Below are 21,913 nucleotides of genomic sequence, written 5' to 3' on the forward strand. Positions count from 1 at the left end.
CTTTCAGTACGAATATTAGCCAGGGAATCTTACCAGTTTTCATTTTCTCCTGACTTTTCAGGTGCTTCTTATCCCCTAATGTGCAGACATGAATGCTTTGTGTGGCTGTTAGAAGTTCTACAGGTGAAATTCGTATCTACATACACAAAACTTCTGGACAGCTACACTGCCAGAAGCGCCTCAGATAATAACTAAACTGATGTCTGAGCAGAGGAGCAAAACTCCTAGAAGCCTACAAAAAAGAAAACACTTTGATTTGGATATTAAGTTACTTTCTTTCATCTGTTACTCTAAAGTATTTGTTGCTGTTTTAAGGAAATTTGGAAGACTGATACTGAGCTCATGCTCAATAAGGGGAAGATTTGTTGCGTGCTCCAGGACTGTGCTGTAGATAACCCAGAGTACCAGTTGTTGGCTCCCTCAACTAACAGTTTTGATGAACTGTCATGAAGCATTTCTGCCAAGCTCTTCTATGTTGGAGCTGCAGTGCTGCTGCCTGTCTTGGTATGTCTTCTGATGTCTTCTGCCACTCTCAGAGTTGCTCAAACTTGTGCTCAGAGGTCCCCCCTCTGTGTGTGCCATGTCTTCATCCACAGTGACCAACCACCTCCTGGATGCTTCCTATCTACAACACTGTGTTCCTTTGTCCTGCTCCACAGTGGCAGCACTCCGCTCACGTCAACATTTCTAAACCTCAGCAATAAAGTCGCCATGGAATGTAGGAGAGATTTAGGTGATTTGTCATGCTTTTTCAGTCAGGACAACAAAAGTGTTGATGTGATATTAGCAGTGAGCATTAGAAAACAGTTTTACAGAGCTAATGCACAACTGGGATCTAGAAAGTTTCAGCTGGACTCATGTTTTACATATGGCACCAGTAGAAATGTGTCTTCTTTACTCAAAGAGAGGCAGAGAGGCAGTTTGGGGTGTAGAAGAGCAGTTGCTGGGGCCGTACTTGTGCATCCAGAGCGGCATGGGGGGGCACCTGAATTATCCCATCCAAGTTCTTCATCAAACCTTTTATTCCCATGACATGTTGGGCCTGAGCACTACTAAACATGGATTGCACTGTAAGCCTCTGTGGTAGTGGTAAAAAGGCTGTTTTGATATGTCATCTTTACTGTGACCTTCCATTCTTCTGAAAATGTAGTTACAGAACCATCTTTAGAAAAAGCCAAGAAAGGCTCTTTTCTGAACTTGTCTTTAAAAATAAATGTCTATTACTGAAGCTAGAAAGATAGCATATTTCATTAGTAAGAAAATGAATGAGTATAAAATGTATTATTAACATCCCAGAATGCTTCAATCTAGGAAGAGATCGTTTATTGTAGATATCTTTAGACATTCTAGTAATGTTCCCATCTTCTTAATGATGAATTAATTTCATTAAAACAGTCTAATGGAGTAGGGTAAATTTTCACTGTGGTGTCAGATCTTTCTCTGGTACTTACCTGGCCATAGTACCATTGAAAGCCAATTATTTCTTCCTCTCAGTGCATGGCAGCTGCAAACAAAAATAACACAATAATATGAGTGATATTTCTGTGTGATTTTTTTTTTCTCAGATAACATGATCACATTCCAAGTTTTATGTAACTACTGGGATGCTGAAAAGATAAAGGTGTGCAGGAAATACCACTTAGCAGTCTAGATGCCAGTTTACGGCTTTGCATGCTAATGGACGTGCAGTGACTGCAGCTGTTACAGCTACAGCAATATGCACTGAATAAATGGTGACAGTTACCTCTGAGAATTTACACAGTTACTCACTGCAACGCTACATTTGTATAATTTCAATTTTTATTACGGCAGAAAAATCTGAGCAGCAATAAAGTAAAAGGACAGTCTCTAATACCTCATGGTACCTCCTCTGGTCAGCGTGGGATGTCTGACCTACTCACCATCTCACTGTATCCTGTTTGTATTCAGCAAGTAAGGGAAGAAGTAAGCAAAATTATATTGACTGAAATACACCATGCAGAAAATTTCTGTCCATAGGATTAAGTATGCACTAAATCCTTCGATATCTGCTGAGGTGTATGTGCTGTCAGTTAACCACATAGGAACCATACAAACTCTCTTTGCTGTCATTTCCCTTCTCCCCATTCTTTTTTTTTTTTTTAATTCTAGTATAAAAGTCTCCATTATTTGGCAGAAGATCACAGAATCATAGAATATCACAGATTGGAAGGTACAGAATCACAGAATCACCCGGGTTGGAAGGGACCTCAAGGATCATGTAGTTCAAACCCCCCTGCCTAGCAGGGCCACCAAACATACACATTCAGATCAGGTTGCCCAGGACCCCGTCCAACCTGGCCTTAAACACGTCCAAGGACGGGGCATCCACAACCTCCCTGGGCAGCCCGTTCCAGGGCCTAACCACTCTCCTAGTAAAGAACTTCCCCCTAACATCCAACCTAAATCTTCCCTCCTTCAACTTAAAACCATTTCCCCTAGTCCTGCTGTTGTCAGCCCTTTTGAAGAGTTTACTCCCCTCCTGGGTGTAGGTTCCCTACAGGTACTGATAGGCTGCAATGAGGTCACCCCGCAGCCTTCTCTTCTCCAGGTGGAACAAGCCCAACTCCCTCAGCCTGTCCTCATAGGGGAGGTGCTCCAGCCCTCTGATCATCTTAGTCACCCTCCTCTGGACCCCCCTGTGTCTGACAGCATTGTTCAAATAATTTTTGAACTTCAGTGGGTCTGGTGCTGTTACCACTGCCCTGAGGAGCCTGCTCAAGATGGTACACTGTTCTGCTTTCACTCCATATCCTGAAGAATTTCACAGGAATCAGTGTGAACATTCCATATGTCTCTCATTAATGCTGTCACATTATTCAGATTATTTTTCATAAACCATTTAAAACAGGTATCAGTTTCCCCTGGGATTAGTCCTTCCAGGTGGAGCACGTCCCACTTCAGATAGGTCTGAATGTTTGCAAAGAGAAGTTGTTGCCCCTGGAACACGAGTTTTTCTGAGGCTACTTCATGCTCTGTAATCAGCCACATCTGAAGTCTGACTCTCTTCTTTACTCCTCTCTCAAGAGGTGTCTTCCAACAAGTTTCTCACCAGCACGTTCCATACCAGAATGCAGAGGCAGTCAGCCAGTACTTTGTACCTCCATAAGAAAATATATTCCTTTCTGTGAATCTCCAGGGTGCATTTGTAAATTATTCAGATCCTTCTTTTTCAGAGGAAATGATGTAGAAATTCTGTAGGCTTTGGAGTTGATAGTCATTTTTGTCAGGATTTTTCTTGCCTAGGGAACAGTAGGGTTCTAAATCCCCGACTTCCTCAAGGCTTTAAATCACCATGTCTGCATTTTCAGTCAACACTTGCCTATTTCTGTATAGAAATGACAGGCATTACTTCCACGTGTTCTATGTGTTTTTTCAGGGGTTTGGTTTGTTTGTTCGTTTGCTTCACAACTGTTTCGTAAGGATTTTATGGCACTATTGAGGATGGGCAGTGTATACCAAAGAGTCAGCATGCGCAGGGACTATGCTCTGTGTTGCGTTTTATAGAAGCATGTAAAAGAAATAGGTATTTTATTTATGACCATAAATGTGCTCTTCCTTATGACTGCATGTTATACATGCAACACGTATTGTTTCATGACTGGCAGTATCATCACAGTAGTGAACACCACACTAGAAGCATAATTGAATTCTATGACTTTCCATTTTTTAACCTATAAGAAATTTTTGCTTGCAACTGCCATTTCGTAAATGGCAGATAATCTGCTCATCTTTTGTAGATCTTTACCTTTAGCAATGCACTGCAGCACTAAAGTAACCTCTTTTTTTTTCTTGTAAAAGGCCAATTTAAATCTAATTATCCAGTACTCTGCAGTCTCTAATAATATGACTGTTTATACCATTATGGTGGGAAGCTGCAGCATTACAATAATAGAAGCTATCAGATGTTATCTGTGTGAGGGTGTGAGCATGTGCTCTTCAGAAAATTCTTTCCTGCAGACAGCTTTTTCAGGGAGGAGATGCTTCTTCAGCCTCTTCACACCTATTTAAAATATCAGGACAGTGTCATTGGCGTGTAAAGGTCAAAGGCTCTGTAGCAAGTCTCAAAGCATTTGTGCATGCCTCATTAGATGTAGTAACCTCTATCTGCACTAGGGCTCTGCTGAGGATTGTTCCTGGAGATCAGAGAAATACAGTAGTTTGTTACCTTTTCCTTTTTTTTTTAATAAATGTAGCACTCCAAATTTATTCTTTCTATATATTTTCAAAATACAGCTCCAAAACTAGAAGCAAATAAATTACATTTGCCTTAATTTTTAATTAGCTGAAAGTCATCACTGCAAATTGTGTCTTCCGTTATAAAATAAAATAGTCGACTGCCAGGCCTGAAATAATTAACCAATATATTATAATTAAGCAATTTAATTTTGATTTAATTATGATATATCATACAACTTTTCTTCTGATGTAACTGACATTCACTGACAAAATGCTATAATATAAAACAGCATTAATGTTTACAGCTGATGGCTCTGCGTGTTTTGCTTCATAGTGTTTGGCATTCATCAGAGCATATGGAAAAAGTCTCCTAGCCTGAAAGAGCTGGCACGTAATTCTGTACTACACAAATTATGCACTACCTGTTTTTCTCAATAGTTATTGTGAGAGGCAAGGGGGGAAATCTTCACAGACATCAAGCTTGAGCCAAAGTTCATGGATATTAACTGGAATCTTTCCATCAGCTTTGGTCTGCTTTAGATAGCAAACTGCTTCCATGTTGTTACAGGCAAATAGATAAGACCGCATGTGTATGAAATATTTATGTAGCTATCTCACATACACGTACTTTGTCAACATCAACATGATTTTATATTAGGCTAGAGACTGTGAGGACAAAGGCAGAAGCAATGGGCAGGCAGGGAATACTGCTTCATTCAGCGCTGCCTCAATAAAATTGCTGCCAAATATCCATCAAATTGCTTCTTCAGAACAAGGCCAATCCTCTATTTAGTAAACACCTTTTTACTCAGATGGTGTGTTGAAGGATGATTTCTGTTCCAGAATACACTTATGTGCAGACCCCTGTGTAATGACAGGTGATTTCCACAGGTTTGTTGGCCTGCAGTTGGGCACACACTGAATCTTCCTAACTGAGGGCTTACACAAGAAAAGCTGAAGGACAAAAAGCCAATCCTCTTTTGGATCTAGTGATTTGAGCACTCTCAACATATCAGAAATGCTAAGTCACGGCTTGAAACAGTGACTGAGAGCCTGACGGGAAGGCAGGGTCAACCAGGGGAGCTCTGATGTACACAGTGCACCTCAGTGTCTGGAGAGAGTGGAGCCAAGATCCACTCCTTCCCAGACCTCATTTAAGGGTTGGCAGTGGAGGCAAGGATATCCTACTGGAGATGCTTGCCTAGTTGAGGCCTTCCCAGAATAAGCAGATTCTTTGTTTCATCGTCTACAGCTGCTGCATTTAGGCATATCCTCACTTGCTGCAGTGTAGGATTTTGCTACCCCACTGTTATTGCTGCTCTTTCCATCATATTATAGTGTTACACTTAGCAGCATCTATGAAAGTGGTCACGTAGGGCAGGAAAGTTCACAGTCTATCATGTTGCATGCAGTCAGATGCTCCTATGCCCCTTTAATTTTGATGTGTTGCCTTTTTTGCATGATGTTTGAATTTCTCAGCAGAAGGTCGAAGGCCAAGTTTCTTTTGGGACTGAGAGCAATTGTGCAGTCAGAGCAATAATGAGTGTTTGTTATCTTTCAAACTCTTTCTCCCTCTGGTTTTCTGAAGAATAACAAAGCATGATTAGTCAGATTAGTGCTATTTAGGAAGCAGCATAAATTCAGAACAATGTGTTCAATCCAATGTAAACATTTCAGCCAATCTTCTGATAGTACTTAAGTTGCACTGTGTAATCACCTTCACCCCGCTGGCCCCAAATTCTTTGCTTCATACCATAAGCTCAAGCAGAGGTTTTGCAAAATGCCCATTAAATGAAAAATATGGCAATGTGTCATGCTTGTGACAGCCTTTCAGATTCTTCAGTATGGCTGCATTTAGATACCCCACAGATGTCATAGCTTCATGAATACACCAATGAGACATGTGAATAATTTAACAGAATATTGTCAGTAGCAAATGTCACACATAATATCTGGAAGGAAAATTGCCTTCAATAAATAAAGATAAAAATGGATGCAAATCAATTCTTGTTTAATATACAACTTGCTTAAGTATAAAACAATAGCTTATTACTTTGGCAGGGAGGTATGAAGTGTTTTTACTACATCCTTATCACTTCATTTGTTTGATATTGAAACTCTGGCTGTAATTTGCACTTCTGTAACTCTCCTAGGTAAGTAATTCTGTAAATCATTGTGAAATCTGCACAGAGGGAGCACTAATTACCCTTTGTGCCTTTACTTTCAGAATTGAAGAGCAAAAGGTAAATCTCTGTGAGTTTTATAAGAATTCTGAGTTTTCAATTTCAGCGGTTCAGAATTCAATGTGATTGAAGAGGAACACTAAGCACTAAAATGATTCTGGCTGAAATTAACCCTGCAAGAGACTTTTCTCTCTGTTCTAATAAATACTGTATGAAGAACGCGAAGCAGTGCATTGACACGGTCATATTTACTCAGTAAGCATGAGCACCAAGCGATATCCTGCCTATTTCATCTTTGATTGATATGAGATCCTTTTTCATAATGTAAGCATGTTCTCAGTTTGCTGTTGCTCTTGTTTTCATGATGTAAACATGTTCTTTGTTTGTTGTTTTTTTTGTTGTTTTTCCAACAGCAGCTTCCACAGGGGTTACAATGGTGAGTGAAAGTCATCATGAGGCCCTGGCAGCCCCGCCAGCAACCACAGTAGCAGCAGTTCCTCCAAGCAATGTCACCGAGCCAGCCGCTCCTGGAGGAGGGGGAGGAAAAGAAGATGCATTTTCTAAGTTAAAAGAGAAGTTCATGAATGAACTGAACAAAATTCCATGTGAGTAAAACTTCTTCTGCTGGCAGATTAGGTTTAACAGAAATGTCCTGATGTTTATTTAGAGAATGTACTACATGTTTTCAAGTCAAGCTAAAATAATCAGAAGATAAACTCAGTTTAGCGAGCTCCTCAGAATTAATTGTGGTGGAAAATACTGAGACAAACTCGTATGGGATTTCAGACTGTTCTTGATATTTCAGATCATCTTTGCAACTTTTACTGATAAATTACTGCTGGGTCATTAAAACTGGACAGGCCAGAGGACTTCACAGTGGTAATGGGGCCAAGGAGCAAAGTATTTCCTAACAGTAACACTAACGGTTTTATGTTTATTCCAAATGGTGTATGCATACTACCTGAAAGCCAAATTCAACCCAACTTCTTAAGTCTTGTAAAAATAAAGGTACTGCGTACCTTTGGAGATTAGAAAATTTAGAAATGGAGGGGAAAAGAATGGCTTTCCAACAAGGAGATAGCTCTATGAAAATGTCATTCTTTGAGATCTGTCATTGAACTTTGTTGGCAGGAGTTCTTAGACCTATGCTGGATATTTTAAAAGTACCAATTCATATTTCCATCAAGTCAATAGGTTTCAAGTCATTAGTGTTCTTTCGGTCTTTGCTAGAAATTGTTGATTCAGAGTTGAGTCATTGGTTTATATATTTGTTAGCTTTCTGCTGTTCATGATAATTAGTCTGCTTGAACCTGTGTGGTATATTTTAGTACACACATTAATGTGCGTTAAATATGCAACTAACTCAGCACTTTCCATATCATTTTATGTAAGTTAGAATTTCTTTTTTTAACCAAATCATACAAGCAGATAATGTTGGCACTTTTCTATAAATGGAGGTTGAACTCTATGTGTGTCTGTGCTTCCATAGCAGGCAATACAGAGAAATTGAATCTCTAATAATTTTTACTTCAGAGTAATGTAAATGCAAAATATTTTCAAGTATTTTTCATTTTTAGAACATTATCATTTGTGTACGGAAATGCTGCATGAACGATAAAGACGGGAAACAAATTGGAATATTAATCTATTATTTTTTTAATCTCTGAGATGGGTCTTGGCAATCTGGCAGATGCAGTTTTTGCAGAATTGATAACAAACAGCTTTGCTCCGTTGCTCAAAATTCTCACTTGCAGGAGTAGATGTGTTACAGTGGTAAGAAGTCCATGTGTCATTAGTTTGGTAATCTGCACAATCCAGTGCAGACCATACTGAAATGAAACTGCTCGAAGATATCACGGGAGAAACAAAACTGCTAGAATTAAAAAAGAGGGAAAAAAAATGAGACACTGAGGGAGAAATGGTCAGCGTTTGAGCCATATTGTTTTAATTTTCAGCTCCCCATTCTATATAAACAAGGTGAATTAAACTTTTATGTAACTATTATTTTATTTTGTAAGCTTTGATCCCAGTATATGGACAACTGGAAATGTGCTAGGAAAATAAAGGAATTTTGAATGCACTGCTACCTTCTTTTTAAAAATAACAATGAAAACAAATGGAAACTCATTTTGAGAATCTTTCCAAAGAAATCTTTTCTTTTTTTATACAAAGAAATAACTTGCTTTCATGTGACTGAATTATTTTCAGAGGAAAGTGTACTATGCCATAAGACAACCGTACGATGAAATACATTTTAGCAATTATAAAATATGGTGCCTTCTGCTAAGAGTGCAAACAGAACGTGTTGCATCTTTCTTTTCCTAATATGGAGAAGTACTCTGAATGTAACGTTAAACTAAAAGGGAATCTGCTTCTTTAGAGAACTATGGAGGTTGTTGGTAATCCTGCCATAGCTGAGAAGAATTAATCCAAAATAGCTGCCTTTGTTCGATCATTCTTCCAGATAGTGGTAAATGACTAGCTTGATCATTTGTAATTGTATTAACTTCTCCTATTAGTTTTCCCCACCTAGCTGTAAGAAACTCATACTTATTTTTTTGACAGAACAGTGTCTTAAAGTTTTCACCAAGTCCCTGTCTTGAAACACAAGCACAAAGTCTTTCAAACTTAAGACTATTGAAGTATCTCCTATTGTCTCTTAGTTTTTGTGCTTCTTCCTTTTTCCTTCAGTAATAATGTTGCTTCAGCAGTTACCCTTCACTGCTTTTAGTACTGATGTCTTCTGGTTTTGAGATTATTACTTTGAATTCCTCAAAGACAAAAAAAAAAAAAAAAAACTCTTTTATTTTAAACATAGTTTTTGTTTAAAGGAATAATTCAAGGAATAAATATGGTCAAGGCTGTCTGTGCAACTTTTAATGTAAGTAGGTCACTCTGAAAGTAATGCTTTCTGTTTATTTCCGTGGGTATTACCACAGATGCAAAAAGCACTATAACACTATTTGATAGAGCACATTCTCAGCTATAAAACACTACTTCTCAACATAGTCACCACCATTAGCTTTGCATATTACCCAGCAATGAACAAGAACCTGCATGCCACGGTCATAAAAATCTGCACCACTGGAGATGACCCACTGTCACTGTTGCCAGTGCTGAAACACAACATCTACTGCTTCACTGTGCTCACATCCACTCTTCGGTCTCCACAAATGTTCAGCAAGTGTCAAGGACTGTGAGTGGGTGCCTTTTTTTCCACGTGGAAGAACTGTGCCACACTTTTGCTTCACGTGCACTTCCATGTCAGATGCCATACTGTCAGACTGCCCCTCTGCTGCCATCTGTCACATGGCAACAACACGTAACAGAGTAATGGCAGGAAGGTTCAGCCTCTACTGCCATACCATCATTCACTTCTGATATTGTGGGCAAACATAATAAAATAGGAGGCATTATTTTCATGATGATACAAGCAGCTCTTGGATCTGTGGGAGAATAGGACGCCTCATTTTCCTATCGGAAGATTATAACATTTCCTTACCATTTTTTTTTTATGTCAGTATGAAGTTTTCAGTGAGGTGCTGTTAGCCAGTTACAAAGCTGAAGAATTCATTTTGGTAGAAAAATGATCAGACCTTCCTTCTTCCAGCTGGTTGCAAAATTTTTTTAGAATCTCTCAGAGCAGAAAATAAATTTATTCCAACAAGTTCATTTTTGGAGGGTCTTTCTGTCAATTTTTTGCCATATGAGAGAGAAAAGAAGTAGAAAAATGGTGTACCAGCCTTTTTGGTATAGTGTGGATACTTGGGTCTAAGAACACTCCTGGCATGTGGAAGACTTTGGAGCAGTATTTTTTCTGGTAGATTTAGACTGGATACCTGAAATTGAGTCTGAGACTTAGTAGAGAAATGCAATGGTCAGCAATTTTCTGCTATTTGCCAATGGGAGACAAGTATGGACCAGCTTGTTTTTTATCTCATATAGTTTCTCATTAAAATCTTCCAAAGGTTTTGTGTTCATCCCTACTTGACAGGAGAGTCTTTCAAAGCTTGCTGGTTATCTTGAGAGGACATTTTTCCACTTCTTTTTTGTCAGTATGCAAGAGAGAAATAATTACATGTTTTAGTTTCAGTTTTAGCCTTTGCCTAAGATGTTTGAAGATGAAAAATAAGCCATCACGATTTAATGGATGTCTAACAAGATATAATGTAGCCATATTGTGAGAAAGCTCACCTGCAATCAACCTACAGCCATGAAAAGCCCGCCTGTAGTAGGGTCTAATTTATAGTCTTTTCTTTCTGGATTTCCATGGAAATTCTGTAATGTCAATTCATGTTTCTATACACACACACACACAAAAAAAAAAAACCAACAACAACAAAACAATCCAGTAACGGTGATGACAAAAATAAAGGTACAACAAAGTATACCCAGCTGAATAAATAACTGTCCCTTCCATGTGGCTTGTAATAGGACAGTCATCTTTCAAAAATAATGTTTTATAGAACACATAAATGTCACAAGTTAAGTAGGCTAGACATATTTATCTAACTAAAAATATGATTCCTTTTAAGATTTCATCTACAAAACTACACTATAGGGTCTATGCAATTTAAATGACACTGATGTTTCCTTCCTGATATAAGCACCAGCAAAGAGTTATTTTATCAAAAAATGATGAATTTAATGAAATGAGGAAATAGAAGTTCCAAGTAGAAGGAAGGGACCATTTGTATCAATATACATTTGATACAAGAACAGTGATGCAGTATGTAAACCCAGTTAAGTTTTTGATTGATACAAGCAGAAATCCTAGCTTTGCATTTATTTCTTTCTCTTTAAAGAAGCACATATATCAAATTTTGTGGCAGGAGAGGGTAGGCTTCCAAAAACACACAAATCATACAAAATGGTGATTTCCTAACGTATATTTCACTCTGAATAAAGAGAGTGGAATCATTTTCTTACAATGAGTCACACAATTAAAGTGCAAGAATCCTGTAAGTTTACTGAGGCATAACTGTGAAGAATTTTGTTCTCCGTTATGTAAATCTCTGCATTTTCGTGAGTGGCTGATTTGCATAATCACAGTACAGTTGTTTTTGAACTGCACTGGGTATGAAAGTCATTCTGTCTTCACTCTATCTTCATTGGTTCTTATATTTTTCATCCCAGTTTGCCTTTAATCAGCTGAATTCTTAAGCTGTTAATCAGAAAAAAGATACCATCTCAGCTTTTACATTTTTTCATTTTAAACGTGCCATTCTGATGCCTTAAACAGGGGGAAAAACAAAGCAGCTAAAAAATAAGAAAGACATGAAGCACAAGGAGAGTTTCCAAAAAAGGGCTATGATGATGGTGAACGCCATAGAGGGCGTGAGGTAAGAGGAGCAGCTGGGTTCCTTGGTTGGTTCAGCGCAGAGCAGAGGAGCTGAGGGGAGGCCTGATGGCGGCTGCTGCTCCTCACAGGGAGCGGAGGGGCAGCGCTGAGCTTTGCTCTGTGTGACAGCGACAGGAAACAGCGTGGAGCTGCATCAGGGGAGGGCAGCTGGGGGTTGGAGACAGATGGGCATGGCCTTAAGGTTCAGTGAGCATTTAGTCAGCTCTCAGAAATACAGTTCAATTTTGGGTGGTCCTGTGTGGATCCCGGAGTTGAACTTGGTGATTCCTATGGGCTCCTTCCAACTCAGGGTATTCTATCATTTAGTGATTCTATGAAAGTGGTACCTACACTTAAAAGCCTATATCATATACATCAGCTATTTCTTTCCTCCCGCTCTCTGCCCTTCCATCTGGGCCATTCTCTATGGACAACAGAAAAAATAACTGCCATATACTTAGAAAAATTTAGTTCTGGGTTTTTCAAGATTACAGGAATGCAAAACAGCAACAGCTTTTGAGTGCATGCTTTAAATGTCAAGGTACTGTTAGAAACCATATGAAGATAAAACTTAATATTAATCAATGTTAATTTACTCAACGAGCATCTTTGCGAAATCAAAGCAATCTTGATGTACTTCCTAGAAATACATTCCTATATGAACAGAAGACCTTGTTCTGCCGATGAGGTAAATAAAAGAGCAAAAACTCTACCAATAAAATCCCAGCAAGTGTCTGACTAATAATAACACTCTGTTCATGTTTCTGGTATAATCCTGAATAGCTGCAATATCTGAATGCCTTCAATGCAGGATACTATTATTACCTCTTTAATAGGAAGTTACTGTGTCCTACATAGTAATTGGATAAAAAGCTACATTTCTATACCAACCTGAAATATTTGGCTGGCTCGAAGCTCCATTTGGCCTCAAAACTCCTAAATTTGATTTATTGTGCATAAGGGACTGATAGTCCCCCAAACTGGGAACTCGAAGCGATGTGATGATTCAGGCTGAAAAATGGCGTTCTGTTCAGACTTGTCTCACACTCTGCAGCTGTGCAGAGAAAGGTTTGTTTACCTCTCCTTGGGTTTGTGAAGAGCTCTCAAAACAAAATGGGACTGGAGGCTGTAGAGGAAATTAATAAAAATGTAAAAATAACTGTAAGACTGAAGTCTGGGTTAATTCTAAAAAATACCTTAATAATCTAAAATACAGACTTGTATATATATTTAGGTTAATCAGCAAAATAAAATAATTATTGATATATATGCTTATCCATTTAGCTTAAAGTTACTGCCTTCAAAGTCATCCTAAACACACCTCCATTTCTTTTTCCTACGGATCTCTGCTTTTTGCCCATCTTGAGTGACCAGCTGCAGTTGCATCAAGAGTTCTTACTATCCCCTTTAAATGGCAACCAAATTAATTTCCTAGTTTTTCATTCCTCTTTCGCATCAAGATTCAAGGTGGAGATATCACTGACTTTTGTCTGTCATTAGAAAATTAATGGTTTTGTGCATGGAGTTTTCCTGAAAATTAATTTTTATGAAGCTCCTAGATTGATCATTTGAAGAAAATAAATTCAGGCTATTCATTTCACTGCTTGTAATAATTTCTGGAACACAGGTGTCACTGACAGGAGGGCAGGTTTTTTTCCTAAGCTCATAGAAAAGAAGCAAAATGGTGCTAATAGACTGCTTTCTGATTTCAAACTTGGATTGAAAAAGGCAAATACCAAAAATGAGACTGAAGTTCTCAGTAATAACTATTATTTGCATTTCCATAGCAAATAGTTATGATTTCCATACCAATGTGAGGCAGGGCCTAAGATCTTCCTAGGAAAAAAAATATCAATATAATAACAATTAAAATAATAATATTTAAAATATAAATAGTAAGTTCTTTTCTGCATAAATGTTCAACAAGTGTCAGTGAATGTTAGTGGGTGACAGTTTTTTCTGCATGGAGGAATTCAGTGCCATACCTTTGCTTTGTTCACACCTCCATGTCAGATGCCATTCTGTCAGACTGCCCCTCTGCTGCCATCTGTCACCTGGCAGCAAAACGTTATGGAATATTGGTGGGAAGGTTCAACTTCTACTGCCATACCACCAACCTCTGACACTGTGGGTCAACAAAACAAAATAGGACTCAAATGATCTCTAGAGGTCCCTTCCAACCCCTACAATTCTGTGATTCTGTTATTTTTTATTACCCCTTGTACATATATGTCTACTTACATATGCATATGTGTATACACGTGCATATATTGCTACATCAAGCAGGGCACTCAGCTTAGGTGCAGCCTGATGTTGGCAAATTCTGCTTAGGTGTCTTGCCAAAAGAGGACACGTCAGGAGAGTTTTCAGAAAAAATAAAGAGAAGATTTTTTGTCTTCAGACAAATCTAAAGAACAGTGCTGGAGGAATCTGGAAGGCATAAATTCAAGTCTTCTTGTTTTTTTCCTGTCATCAAATCATCAACAGTTGATCATGCCAAGGAAATGCATGCTGCTTTACACTGGCGAATTATAAATAAAGATTTATTTTGGAACACAGATCAGGTACAAGAAAGAGGTATTACAGTACAAGAGTAGAAGAGAAAAATCTGTACTTCTAAATTGCTAAAATACAGCAATTTAAGTGCAAATCTCAGATTACTTCGATTTCTCCATGAACCCCTCGGCCCCAGAGTTCAGTGATTACATGACTACTTCAAAATTCTTCTGCATTAAAAAACTGTCTAGACCACCTAAAGGTAGAGAGAAGCTAGAGAACACTGCCCACATGAATCCAGAAAGCACAAAAATCATGAGGCAAGGAAAAACCAATTCAACTTTGTTATGTTAGAAATTAAAGATGGCAGAATACTATTTTTTACTCTTAGGGCCTGACATGTTTTGAATGCTTGAAATTAGGAGTCCTGGAAATACAGCTTTCAAATCAAGCTATTTTAATAGTTGCTGAGGGGGTGGAGAGGCAGAACTGAAGATCTGATGAAGCAGAACATGGATGAAAATCTCTGTGTGGAAGGAGCAGTGTGTGGTCTGAGATCCTGTTGCATTGCACTCTGCTGGTATCATAATGGTCAGTTCTGTCATGAGGGACACGAGCAGACTGCTGCAGCCTGACCTTGAGTACCAGCTTCATCCCCAGCACAGGGGGACCTGTTGCACATTAAACCCACGTGCAGCACCTTGAGAACATAACTGTCCTGTTTGAGAGGAAATGCTGCCTGCTAAACAGAGGTGTAATGGGTACATAACCTCAGTGTCAAACAGAATCGTTCATTATTGATGACGTGTCTGAAACATCATTTTCAGAAATTGCAGTTGGTTTTGAGTTGTGTAATCTGAGAGAAGGAGAAGCAAGTTCCCTTGTAAAATACATGTTGCTGAGAGCATTCAGCAAAATATAAGAAAACAAACCCCTCCTTAGCTTTACAGATTAACTTTTATATCCATGGGGATAAAAGTCATCTAAAACAGCAACTGAGGTGAGCACCTACCTTTGGTTTACCCAATTTTTAACAAGGGGTGCAGAATACCCCCAAGGGTCTCCTGTAGCCCATCACTGTGATTATTATTTTATATGTTACAAGGACTCCGAATCCTGTGATTTTATTGCACTATAGATATGTCAAGTTGTGCAGTGCCCTATAAATCGAGTAGAGAATTCAATTTACAAGCAGAAAACTGAACATAGTTACTGGCTTCCTTTCAGTACTGGGAATGTATCTTAAAGTTTCATTATTTTGTGTGAGGAGAAGTGTGCAATAAAATTATGTTTACATACATAAAATAAACACAATACTTGCTAGTCTTTCTCTAACTTACCTGCAGATGAAGTGTCTACAGAAATTACCCATTATCTGTTATAATTCAGTTTGTAATTTTGTTCTGAAAATGCTCCATAATTGTTCATGGAACAATTGTTCTCCACTTTACATTTAAAAATTGCTTCTCAGCAGTGTACTTCATAAAAGGAAAAAAGCACTTGGGACTACGTTTAATAGATTTGCTTTAAAAATACATGGTATAAAAGGGCAATGAAAATACAGGAATTACTGTTAAGATTGATATTCCATCCTTAGCTCTGTGACTAGTGCCTAGGCATTATAGGAAGGTACGAGGTATTCTAGCGCATTTTATAGAAACCGTAAGCAGATAATGAAGCCTCTGTTATTTTGAGGCACTGTTGTAAATTGGCACAGATTAACAATAAAATGTCATCCTTTGTTGTTGTAGTTAATAATTCTGCTTTGTACTGGGTTTGCTGCTGAGAATTATCTGAACTGAAGTCTTCAGAGGGATTATAAATATTTAACATCCTACTTACTTTGGTTGATATGTGTTTTCTAAAGTAAACTTTTTTAAAGAGACAAAAATATATTTACTGATATATGAAGTGTTTAAGATATCAAGCCCGCATCACCAAGGTGGGTAAAATATGAAGCCACTGACAATCAGCAGGAGCTTGCAGGAATGCTGTAGGTGCATAGGGCATCCTTTCCTGCATTCTTTAAAGGTCCCTTCCAACTCTGAGGATTCTATGATTCTATAATTCTGTCATTCTTTTCATCTTTTTAGGCCTGCCTGTGTTTCAAGCAAAATCTTGAATTGAACTATGTGAGATAGTCTCTACTGCTTCCAGAACACACGGACAGTTTGCACAAGCTGTGGAGATGGCCTCAAATCTTCAGGCAGCTCTTGGTATGGGTAGACTTTTCTGTGACTCCAGAAAAGGAGCCTGTGCTGCTGAACTTGAGCAGCTGCCTCAGGAAGGCTGAGTTCCAGCTGGCAGCTGAGCCAGCCATCTGCCTACTCCTGTGCAGGTTTCTGAATCTGCCTCTAATCTTAATTATCAACTTCAGCAAGAGCTCCCTAATTTGCTCACAGCCCCTATATCATCTGGGGCATGTTTCAGTACTGTAGCTGGCACTGTCTCTCTACTGCAGTGAGAGCCACCAAAATGAAAGACGGGGTTTGTTCTTTTGAATGGAAAAGGTATTTCGGCCCACATCTTAAAAGGAGCGCCAGAAATGGTTGGGGTGAAGTTTCAAGAGACAGGTTATCTGGGAATCAGGTTCACACCTTCAAGATAAATGCTTTACTTCTCTTGAGAACAACTCGGCAACAGGAGGACCAGCTTACCCAAAAGCTTCCTTCAGCTGGAAGGAGATGTACTTGAAACCATACTGCTCTGACAGACTTTGACATCCAGGAAGAGCTCTAGGCTTTTATTACAGGTGGATTCACAGCCTGAAAACTTACAGACCCGTTTTTGAGAACATTAGGTTCACTCTCTCCTGTGAGTACTTAATCCAATGAAGAGCGTGGGGTCTTGCAGGACCAGAGACCTGGCTGAAGGATAGTATAAGTATTTTGCTGTGAAATAACGCTGAATATTTAAGACTCCCTACTCTTAAATAAGCGTCCTGCACTAAGCTAAGCAGTCAGATCCCTTGAATCCTGTGTCTGTTTTCTAGCTATTGCTGTAGAAAAGGCAGACCCAAGTTAGTTTTCCAGCTTGATCCCCTTCAGTCTCAGGAACAGCAGGAACTCAGATGTTATAGGCTACAGTCTAATATTCTTCAGCTTTTGCTCTCAGTTCCTATCTTGTCAGTTTGAAGCACCTACACAAACCATTTGTTTGTCATCATAAAGAAGGGATGGCAGTTCCTTGATGAGGAAGATAAAAGGAATATCCTAAAGCTGGTGAGCTGCAAGTAGAACTGAAAGTCATTTCCATACAGGATGTTTTCACCCCCTAGAGCTGAGTCAGGTCCATCCGTCATGTGGCTGTTCTCAGCAGGCAGAAAACTTCCAGGATTAGGATAGGCATCAGATTTTTTAAACTGAAAACAGTTTATAGAGAAGTAATACATTCTTCATCAACAAAATTGATTTAAGAATTATTCCTTTCTTTAAAAAAATGTTATGGTCCCTCCTTGCCAGAATTCATTGAATTGTCTGTTTTCTTTCTTTATTTCATTTATGAATTTATAAACAATTCTCTCCTACAGAACTCACTTAAAAAAATTAGCACAAGCAATTGGCTTACTAATAGAGTATTCAGAGTTATTTCTTCTTTAGGTTTCAAACCTTGCATTCCCTTGAAAGACATCTATTTTGTCATGGTTTCTCAGTATCCAGTTTTCAGCAAATACATACTCTGAGCTGAAATATCAGGTCTTGGTCCAGGAGCCAGTTGTTTACTGCTATTATGCCATGGGTGCAGATTTACTTGCAGCATGGGCAAAGCAAGGAGGACGGAGGAAGATAAGGCAAGCTTACTATTCATAAATTTCAGTCTAGCGTAGCATTTTAGATTGCAACTCTGTGATGGTAATCACTTCATATGAATCTGTTCCAGAATACCAATTTCTAAACCATCTTGCCTCTTGAAATATTTATTAATGGTTTTAAGTCTTAGGACAGCAAGGTGCTCAAGATGAAGGAAAACAGTACTGAGAGGGGAAGCGGGGTCAAGAACAGAGGGCAAAAAAGAAAGCTTAACATTATCTGAACTAAGCGCATAACAGCCGTGATGATAAAGTAGCATGAAAAAATGTCAAATATCTCTTCATTGGCTGCTATTCTGCAATAGCCATGCATTTATCTAACTGTGGTTATATGGTACAAAAATACTTGCAGATACTGCTTTTTGATGTAAATATAGGTGTATAGCAAGAGACAGAAGAGGGAAACTATTTACAGAAATCTTTCTTTTATTCAGTTAGTGCATTAACCGAATTGTTTAAGCAGTGCAAAATCCTTGATTTGCAACAGCTTGTTTTGTTAAGCAACTTCTGACGATTGTGATATGATTCTGCACAGTACATGGGTCGTCCAACATTACTACTGCCTCCCACTGCCACCTAAAATAAGAAAGCTAGTATGGTTTTATAACGATAATGACATAAAGCACTTTCATTCCGGTGAACTGAATATTTACCCGGAAATTCCTGGTAGGAACAAAAAGAACGGAAAATATATCCTCCTTAAAAACAAACAAGCCCCTCAACTGAGTCAGTGTTAAGTAAAATAATTCGTGATATCAAATCCCTGATGGCAGCAGCTAGCTGAACCCTGCAGTAGAGGTAGAGTGCAAGCTGGTGAACATGTCTTTTCTAGTTTTCAAGTCATTTTCTTGACTGACATACTCCACTCCTCTAAATAACAGAAAAGGTAACAGAAGTACATTCTCACTTGATGTAGTCTGCAAGTATAGTCTGCGTATGTAGGCTGAGCTGAGGTACTGAAATGATACACATCAGATTGCACAATTTCAAAGGGTTTGATCCAGTATTTAGATATGTACCTTTAAGCTCCCAAACAGTCCACTGAATTAAATTTCTTACACGCAAATGGTGTACTGGTATGGAGGATCAAGACTGTAAATACATTTCTAACACATGCTGCAGTTTATCTAATGAATTGCTATGTGTGTTTGTACTTTAAAATACATCAATTTTACTTCAGCTATGTTTATTTTAGAAGTTTATAACTAGTGAAATTTTAGAGATGTGTACTACACATATGTGCAGTGGTTGCAACAAATTTTGTGTTTTCATAATATCAGCATAATTTGTTTTTCTCCCACTTCAGTGTAGTAGGCTGCTTGCTGAGAGTTGTACCCCGTTTTGTCACATTGCTTATTACCACGACACACATTTTCTTTATTGTTGACCAAAAAAAGACAGCATTTAGAAAAAGTTTAATTGATCAGTTGAGAACGTTGGTGGGGGGGACACTGAAATTTTACATTGGAAACTGTTGGAAGGATGTAATTATCTCACTTGGGATTTGGGCCAACCTTGCAAACATCCAATTTCCACAGAAGTGATTGAGGTTCTTTCCATTTAGTTTAATGAGAGTTGGATAGGGCCATAAGGCATTACAATCCTTTTAGGAAAATCCCAGGAGATCTCTCATCTCCACAAAAGCTCAGAACACTGGTTTTATGCTTCCTCCAAAGCACAGCAGTTCACCAGTGTTCTCACCACTTTCCTCAGCATCACTGACTTGGGGAAAGCAGCCCACTATGGTGCTGCTTTCTATGTCTGAGAGGTGCCCAGGATTCTGGCAAATGATGTTGTTTAGCTTTCTTCTTGGTCTAAGTTATCCATGAACTTCAGTGACTTTCACTGAGCTGAGTTTCTCAGCTGTTCACTGAGAGTATTGGAGTGTCTGTGGCAATAAGCAAGCAGTGGATGTGATGCTTCACTAAATTTTCCCTCCCTTCAGAGTTGATGCTGAGAAGCATCTGAAAGTCAGCATCAGATTATCAAAGGGTTCAAAACTCTTTGCAGTGGCTGAACCCCAGCCATTCATTCCTTGCAAAACAAAGTATAGGATTGCCAGCATTACTATGGATCATTCTCAGTTTTGGTAGGCTGCTTTAATCTTTTCTCCCTGTATCAGGAAATTGAGAACTATGAAATGCTAGGAACATACATTGGATCACAGTCATGCATGGTGAGATTGATCACTTAATAGATTAGTAAGTCTGATAATGCCGCTCTGTTTCAAAATTGGTTTTGTTTTAGTTTGCTTTTTAAGAGGTAAAGACAAGCTGTAATGGACATACCTCGACACAGGACTGAAATAAGTGAAATACTGTTGTTAGCCTTATTGTTCAGTTCCCAAACTCAGTGAGCCTATCCCAGATGGTAAGGATGTTGAGTTACAACAGTTTGTTACTCATTAGGTATTGTCAGAATGATGGTTGGGAGCCACTGTCAGACTGAAGCATTCAACTACTTGATCTAGTAAAGCAGTGCTGATATTGTTTGCTTTCCCACAATATTAATGAGACAAGAAAAATAAGGTTTTGCACCATTGTACTGCCATCGGAGGAGTGGAGAATGATGATCTTGTAAATGAATATTTGTGTTCCTGTCCTGATGCTAGGTGAACTTAAAACTGATTTTTCTAATTTAATAAAATAAAAATGAAAAATTAGAAATTTCTTCTTCAAGAAGCTGCAACATTTGCTTCCACCAGACACACGACCATTAGTGGAATTATATTTCTTCACAATCTCCGTATCAATAGATTTGATGCTATCAGAGCTGCTATTGCAGATTATGTTGGCAAGATGTATGGCTTGCAAGCACATGAGATCACATGTGTGATCTGAGAGTAAATAATAACAAATTTGTGACTAAACAGCTGCAATTCTTCTCACCAGCTTTCATCTGCTTCTTTTCCTTACTTTCTGCTGGTTCCCTCATCAGACACCACCTTCTCCTCTCATTTTGGCCTCCTACCTCTCTGGAAAGAAACAGTTTTGCAATGCTAAGACTTTAGGAGAATACAGCTGGCTCTGTATCTGCTTGAGGATAGAAAAAAAGTTAGGGTCTGTGAAACTTTTTTTGACATATGGCTTGGAGAGACATAAGGCTCCCTGCCAGTGCAAGTCCCTGCTCTGTTCTGCAGGCTGTCTGCCATAGGGTACTTCTGAAGAAAAGGAATAAATATAAATCAATCTCTCTCTACTTTTCTCTCTATTTCACATAAAGCATGCTATGAGAGTAAAAATCATTCAGCTTTCCATCAAAGCAGATGACTGAATATGAATGTTTTATTTTTTAGTAACGTCAGGACTAATGTACTATAAAATACACAGTTTTTCTTGTCATAATGGCAGAAGAATGAGGGCAGGACTAGCTGAGTTTTTTGCATAGGACTAACAAAGCTCCTGACAGTGGTTGTTCCTTACTTCATTAATATATGTCAGGCATATTCTTCCACTGACCCATGAGCTGGAAATCTCATATCCATGCCCAAGTGTTTTCCAGCTGCTACTTACTACTGGTAGGACAAAAAACATTTTGGAAGCAGAGTCAGAAAAGTGTGTTATGTATGGCCCTGCAATGTTAACAGGAGTCAGCAAAGACCTCAGATAAGAACCAAAATTAAGAGACAAGCCAGGATAAATTTCAGCACTGCCATGTTTAGAGAGATGCCAAAGGAAAACTGGTTCAAGTGCTGTCTTCTATAAGGTTTTTTTTGGCATGATCTGACTTACCTTGAAGGCATATGAGGTCAGTTAAGTCACTACTAGCCACTTGAATGGGATATGCCTGTCAGAAACCAATTTCATAACAAGATAAAAGAGCTATCAATCAACATATTGTCTAACATATTGGTTATGATTACAGTATATTGACTGACTATGTGGAGAG

General features: G+C 38.6%; 1 protein-coding gene across 2 annotated transcripts in view; it reads left to right on the forward strand.

The window, feature by feature from the left end:
• SYT1 (synaptotagmin 1) overlaps positions 1-21,913 on the forward strand; it is a 337,749-nt gene that overhangs the window by 209,356 nt on the left and 106,480 nt on the right. For both annotated transcript variants that reach the window (XM_048934819.1, XM_048934815.1), the window contains exon 4: positions 6,794-6,985. In XM_048934819.1, the coding sequence (XP_048790776.1) occupies positions 6,814-6,985 (172 nt within the window). In that variant the 5' untranslated portion in view covers positions 6,794-6,813. The remainder of the gene's footprint in view (positions 1-6,793; positions 6,986-21,913) is intronic.

This window comes from Lagopus muta, chromosome 1 (genome assembly GCF_023343835.1).
Source record: "Lagopus muta isolate bLagMut1 chromosome 1, bLagMut1 primary, whole genome shotgun sequence".
Lineage (NCBI taxonomy): Eukaryota > Metazoa > Chordata > Aves > Galliformes > Phasianidae > Lagopus > Lagopus muta.